The 7,114-nt window shown below is 43.6% G+C and overlaps 1 protein-coding gene across 2 annotated transcripts; it reads right to left on the bottom strand.

Moving 5' to 3' along the window:
• Positions 1-708: 708 nt before the first annotated feature.
• Positions 709-6,428, bottom strand: LOC146569390 (carbohydrate sulfotransferase 1). Of its 2 annotated transcripts, XM_085281660.1 has the most exons (3): positions 5,944-6,428; positions 2,874-3,054; positions 709-2,044 (listed from the first exon to the last, which is right to left on the bottom strand). In XM_085281660.1, the coding sequence occupies exons 1-3, from the start codon at positions 5,944-5,946 to the stop codon at positions 918-920; spliced, it is 1,311 nt and encodes a 436-aa protein (XP_085137786.1). In that variant the 5' UTR covers positions 5,947-6,428; the 3' UTR covers positions 709-917. The 2 variants fall into 2 exon arrangements, with proteins under 2 accessions (XP_085137786.1, XP_085137785.1); XM_085281659.1 differs by having other exon boundaries at positions 2,874-6,428.
• Positions 6,429-7,114: the final 686 nt, after the last annotated feature.

Here is a 7,114-nt window from a genome sequence, read left to right as displayed (position 1 = left end):
ATTCTAATTTGTTTTAAAGACAAGCCAGATACAGAGGGATTACAAGATAAAACACAACAAATTTACACCATTCTCTGTGTGAAACTCTCAAACTCAGGTACTTATCGTCTTTCCTCTCAGGATTAAATAAATAAATAAATAAATAACATCAAACAAATATGGCTGGAAGAAGATTTTGCCAATGTGGTAGATATGCATTACTCATGATATGAATAATTTATTAGAAAAAGTCTAAAAAATACAAACAGTAAAGGAACACTGACAAAAATGCCTCAACACATCCAGAACATTATATTTTCATACTTGCATTGCACCACTTAATCAGCTATTACAGTATTTAAGTATTTACAGTGAAGAAACAAGAAATAATCTCCTATTGTTGACATAGTGAAAACAGAGCTGCTGTGCACTGCAGGAGATTGCACCAGAAAAGATTTTCTACCTGCAATATGTGACATTTTAATCCTTTTCCAAAATGCATTAGAGACACTTGGAAGCTAAGCCCTGTAATTTCTTTCCTTTTATTTTTGTCTTTCATTTGGGGCCATGTTTTGAGTGACTTACTGTGAAATGGCACCTGGACTCTGGCATGTCTTTTTACCTATAACTATTAAAATTACATTAACCCCTCCTCCCAGTCAAGCATAAACTTTATCTCATTAGACCTCAGAGCTTTGCTATACAGTTAAGAAAAGCATTCAACACATACAGCAGTACGGACTTTATTTTGGGTAATTAACATTTTTCAGCAACACACACTTGCGATTTGGCACTTTTAATATCTTTAACAAAAGGTGAAACTACAATAAATATAATTTGTTTTAGGCATTGTTCAAAATTAAGATAAATTACATTCATTTAAACTGAGCAGAAATAAAGAGCATAAAGATTTAACTTAAAACCCACAGCAGAATCTGTTATGTGACTGGTTGAAATGTCCTGTGTTCCACTAAACTCTGTGACAAGTTTTTGAGTTCAGCCACGGAGCGAACCTGCTTGTATCCCAGCAGAGCCAGAGTGTCATTACACAGATTCTGAACCGTTCTCACAATGTCAAAGCCGAGTCGAAGCCGCCAGCTCTCAGCTGTCACTCTGGAGTCTCTGGTGGTGGAGTATCTGTAGTTCCACTCAGATGGAGACGACGCGTTACTGTTGGTGTTCTTTGCAATCCACGTCCTCACCCTGTCCTCCATCTCCAGCCCTGCAAACTTGTAGATTTCACTGGCCTTGTCCTTCGGGTTGAATGCTAAGTCCTCATACCGTACCAGCAGGTAGCGTCCACGCAGCCATGCAGGTCTCTGCAGGCCTGTTTCTACAGAGGCTGCCATGTCCTTACAGGTGCTGGTGATCTGCGAAAGGTCCACGTAACGAGGCTGCCGCCCCGTAGCATTCCATATTTTCCAAGCGCGAAACTGATCAGAAAACGCCATCATGCGTGAAGCAAGAATGGCTCTGGGGTCTCGCACCAGGTGTACGATCTTAAGGTCCAGACGTGGATCTTCAGTCAGAGTGCGCAGATCCCCCACCTCAGGTACCCGCACGGTCTTTACAGCTACATGCCCTCTCGACAGACACGACATAGAGGCTAAAGTGAGGTTCAGGGCCCCGCACTTCTTAGGGCACCAGGTTTCATCGGGTGGATCAGAGGCCGCTGCAACTACTCCATCAGAGCACACCGGAGGGGAACAGAGGGCATGACTGGAGCTCCTGCGGAAAAAGGAGCTTGTGATGTGGTCTTGAGGCTCGGGACGGATGTAATTCTCCATGAAGTGAAGCTCACAAGTGTACAGATTGAGGAGAAGGTCCCTGTAAGCACCCAGCAAGGCACGGCGGTCCAAGGTGCGACGCAGCCTGCTGCTGGAGTTGGTGAAGGCTTGCTGGACGTGGTACAAAGGTTCAAACACATAGAAGACCCCAGGATGCTGGTTGAGGAGCTGTCCGGTAAATGAGGAACCACTGCGTGTAGTGGCAAACAGCAGGATGTGCTTCCGAGGTGAAGCCATGGGCAGCCAGCTGTCATCGCAGGAGGTTCTCCACCGGGAGTCTTAAGCAAAAAAAAAAAAAAAAATCTTGACTGTTTTAATGTGTATTATGCGATACTGACGTCACTTTCATTATGTTTTCTTGCAACAAGGTGAACAGCTTTAAATAACTCATTGCATAATATGTTATTACCTGTTCAAGCTCTAGTGAAAAAGAGTTATTTCATTAATTTCAGAAGAATCATTTCAGCTCATAAAAATGAATTAGAGCCAGTCTTTAGTCTAGAAGAAATACAGAATCAAGCCAATAAAGTGTAAATAATTTAGCGGGTAAACATTCATGAGTAAGTTGCTTGTTTGCTGGTGGTTACCGGGGGGATGAGAAATGGTGGATCTCTAAATATAGCACAAATAGCTAATGTGTAATTACTCCTGATTAGGAGTTGATTGCAAAGAGGATGCTACTTTTATACACAGGAGCTCGTCACCGACACACATGTGAGCTATGAGAGAGGATTAATGGAGACGGATTGGAGGAGGATTCTAAAACCAATCACACATATTTAATTTCTCTGTCCTCTCCACTTACAGGGAATTCCCGTAGTTAATGATCCTCTGTATTTTTTCTTTTAAGTCACTAACAGCCGTGGCGTTGCAGCCTGATTCTTGATGCTGGAATAGAAATAATGTCACCAATCAAGCGCTGCGAGTGCATCACTGCATGCCTGCTGCTGCTGTGCTGCCAAATACTGTCTCATTTGTCTCATACTCATTTTAGTTTATTCATGTTAGATTTGCATTAAATATAATAATAAACCTATACGCATGCCAACAGATGTGCAGACTTTAGTGTGGTATGTGGGGCAGTGTAAATTGGCCATCGGGCAGTACCTCTGAGATGTCTGCTCTGGCAGCGGTAAGCTCCCTGACAAGGTCCTGACAGCGAGTCCCTCAGGGTCCGGATGGCTGTGTACTGGACCCCCAGAGACGCACATACAAGAAGCAGCACCGTCTTCCAGGAGCACTCCATCCTGCCTCCACCTCTGACTCTACATCCTTTCCACTGACAATGCTGGAAAGCCACAGAGGCACACACACACACACACACGCACACACACACACAATAGTATTTAATTTCAAAGCTACATACATGTGCAGCTTTGACACACTTGTGCCTGTGGGTTTCCACTGATGACCTTCTGCGCTGTTCATGCTGGAGCAGCAGGGAATCTTGCTCAAGGGTGCATGTCATTAACTTTTCTCCTGCTAGTTAAGAATACAAACCTTTGTCCTTCAGCAGTAGTTCCTGCTGCAATAGTATTAGTCAATAAAGAAATTGCTTAACCTTTCTAAATCTGATAACACTTTCATCTCTGAGCAGTAAATGCGAGGCAGCAGCCAGCTACCGAGCATAAAATGTTTCCATAAGGATCCACAGATTTGTGCCACTGAGAAAGTGCGCAGAGGTCACGGAGAAATGGTAGCGGTAATGTCCCTATATACAAAAGCTCCACAATTCAGGATACTGTGCACGCAGTGGCATAATTGCATTTCATTTTTGCTTTCCTCTCTTCTGGGTAATTAAGCGTCTAAGCTCAGTAGAGCTACATACCCAGATAAATATAGCTGTCTTCATACAGATGAGCGTAGAAGTTTCCTTTGTACACTTCCGAATTCTTTGCCACTGGGCATGAAAGAGCAAAGGTAGATGTGATTTTCCAAATGTATTCATGAAAAAAAAAAGCTGCCATCCATCCGTCCCTATACACCAAGCTGATGGTAGGTAATCGCTCGAGATCCCTGGGTACAAACTGTCTCTCCATCACTCAAAGTGGCTGCGCGAAGGCAATCATAATCAAAATCACAGGTAAATATATATCACCGAACTGACAAAAATAAATATCACCTTCCTGTTTGCTTCCTCACCCCTCTCTCTGTCACTCCATCTCTCTCCAGTCTGCCTCTTGTTCATTAATGATGTTTATGTGTCCCTGGCAGACTCATATCCTCAGGAATGTATCACACTGAGCTTTTGATGTTCCATTAATCACAAACAGCACCAAACCAAAGACATTTACTCTGTGGGTGAGGGGAAAAGAAATCGAGCTGACATCATGAGCCATTCTGTTTGAATACAGCTAAAAACAGTGATGCAGAATGAACACATCGGGGGAGAAAGTTTGTTTCTTAGACTGATAGTTGCAGACAGGATAACAGGAACAAGGACGTCATGCTCTTTGTTTTAGGGCTACTTTAAAGTCGCTTCTGTGTATGTGGAAGGAAAGGAGAGATAGAGACATAGAACGATTGTATGAATGACTGCAGATAATGAGAAACTTTGACCAAGCTTGTTTCTATCTCTGACATTTAAAACAAAAATCTGTCAATTTGACAGCCCTGCCATCCATACCCCTACTGCACAGTTGGCTGACCAAGGCGCATCATATAATTCCTCAGCGACAGGTTTTGTTTTCCTTTCCAGTCATGATCATGGCTCAGAGCTCCTCTGCTGCACACCGAGCTTCCCTCTGGAGAATGAAGACAGATGCTTCAATGGATTAAAGCAATTTGATTTGCAAGTCCTCCGTTCTCCCCGGCTTATAACACCTTCTGCGTCGGCACTCACACCCGGAATAATCGATGTTCAGTCAACAGCTGGAAGGGGACTGCAGGCTTCAGATGGTCTCAGCTTTTGTACCTCTTGTACAATAACATTCCTTACAAGGAATAACAACCACAGGGACAAGACTGACCGGAGATTACACTCTGTCAGGTTTGACTTGTAAATTCAGCAAGCAGGCATTGCTGCTGCTGAGAAAACATAGCAGCAAAAGTGTTTGGTGCAAGAAAGGTAATTGCCTCTGTGGAAAACAAAGACAACAAACGAGGTTAGGAGTTAGCGATGAGGGTGGGACTGAGGGATTTGGGATGGAGGTGATTGAGGGATGTGACAGTGCCAAAGATTTTTCTATTAAGGCCCCTCTGTGTGTTCAAAGATCCTCAGGGGAAGGCTATTTATTGGCCACGCCTGGCGATCAATCCTGGAAAACACAGTTGAGCAACAGTAGCATCATCGGGAGGCGTTTCAACGCTCCAGTCCTAGCATCTATGCATTTTTCCTTTCTCTGTTTCTGTCTAAACCAATACCACATACGCACGCGCGCGCACGCGCGCACTCACACATCCACAGGCAGGAGAGCAGAGCAGAACACTGCAGCGCTCAAAGGAGATACATCTGACCCCGGGCTACAGAGGGGCTCCTGTGATGGGGGGGTGAAGATGAAGCTTGTCCTACATGATTCCTCCAGCACAAAAACATTAAAAGAAAAGGGAAAACAAAAGGTACTGAGAGGCGCAAAAGGGGAAAAAGAAAAAGGTCAGCGCTTCATCTGGTCTTGTCCACAGTGAATATAATATTTACTTATAAGGTTCCGACTAAAGGTTTTCTCAGTGTTTGATTCCCTTTCAAACAGTGGAAACAGACAGAAACAGACAGAGTGAATGTGTTAAAGTGCAAAATCAAATTGAAAAAAATGTTAAGTTTACCGAAACACTAAAACATATCGGTAAAGAGTAGTAGCATTCAATTTATGCTACTGTACTGCCAGTTTAAGTAGGAGTAGCAGTGACGAAAAGCGCAATTTGGCATCTGAAAATGATTACTATCATAAATAGCATCTAAAATAAATATTTCCGTTAGTTTTCTACGCATTTGCTACAAAAACAAGATTTCCTTTGGAGATTTACGGCATAGTAAAAACAGCAGCCGATAAAGTAAGACGGTGTCACTTTAAACTCACCGTAGAATCGCTCAAGAGACAGTTTCAGTTGTTTTAAGAACACATCTTTAAAATATTTAGTGATTATCTCGACAGTGACACACTTCGATCACGGCTCTTTCAGCGCAAAATGAAAAAAAGAAGAAGAAGAAGAAGAAGAATGAATGAAATAAATGTCTTACCATCAATGCGCCTGATGAGATAGGAATTCTCCGGCCGGTCCTGTTTGGTACGCTGCATCGCTAAAAGTGTGTTTGTGTGAGTGTGTGAAGCGGAGGGATCGAGCGCTGCCGCTGGTGTCCACATCCAAAGTGGCTTCAGAGCTGGAGATGCGCTATGGATGGAAAGCGGCGAGTAGATGAGCGAAGAGGTATTTCTCACCCCTCAAGAGACCACACAGAGTACTGGAACCGGGTCTCTAGATTGGATGCACGATTGCCTTACCGTGCATTACGCTTTGAAGCCGTAGGGCACGTTTCATTACGTCTTGGAAATATATACGATCTTAAGAGGGAGTAGCCTAATCTGAATATGAGATGCACTCTAACTAAAACTCCACCTTCCATCTGTAATTCAACTTGTTTGCAGGTAAACGAGGAGCAGATATTTCCCATTTTTTATCTTTCATCGGCTCCAGCCATGCATCAACAATCACTTCAGCATCTCGCTGGTGTCATTCCTCCTTTGCTGTCACCATCTCTGCAGGGATTCTCACTATATGCTCAACTGGAGCACCACACACACACACACACACACACACACACACACACACACACACACGCCTCCCATTGGATGAGTGACACAATGACCTCTATTTTCCCCCATTCCAGTGAGGATGACTGCTATCATCGCATGTGTCCCCTCTCCAGGCTGCCAGCCTCCTTGTGTGGAGATGTGGGCACCATATCATTGTCCCTGGAGCGTTGCTTTAGGGTCAGATTTTGCCAGTGACAACTTCATTACTCTTGGGAATGGGGGTGGATTGTGTTTGCAGTCTGATTTATCTCAGTGGTTTATCTTATGCTGGTTGAATTGTGTCTTTATGGAGATAAACACAGATTAACAGAGTAATGTATTTTTTCTGCTGTAGTCCTTATCTGTTTTCCTATAGTGTCTGCTATCGAACAAGCTGTCAATTCATCAGAAGCCCTAAACATCCTTTTAGTTATTCCAGCCTTTTCTGCCTTCATCCAGAAAAATCTTTCGAGGCAGTGCAACACCAAAGCGAAGGCAGGCAGAAATAATCTCAGAAATGGATACTGGAGGGGATGGAAATCTGCCCACACAGATATGGAGCAACCTTTTTGTGGTGTTACAGGGTTGAGGAACATTACAAGTTGAAGGCTTTACTGC

This window comes from Mchenga conophoros, linkage group LG7 (assembly GCF_057382185.1).
Source record: "Mchenga conophoros isolate Kocher_MC1m ecotype Shallow Benthic linkage group LG7, M_conophoros_male_GT1.1, whole genome shotgun sequence".
Classification (NCBI taxonomy): Eukaryota; Metazoa; Chordata; class Actinopteri; order Cichliformes; family Cichlidae; genus Mchenga; species Mchenga conophoros.
This window is presented reverse-complemented; position numbering and strand designations above follow the sequence as displayed.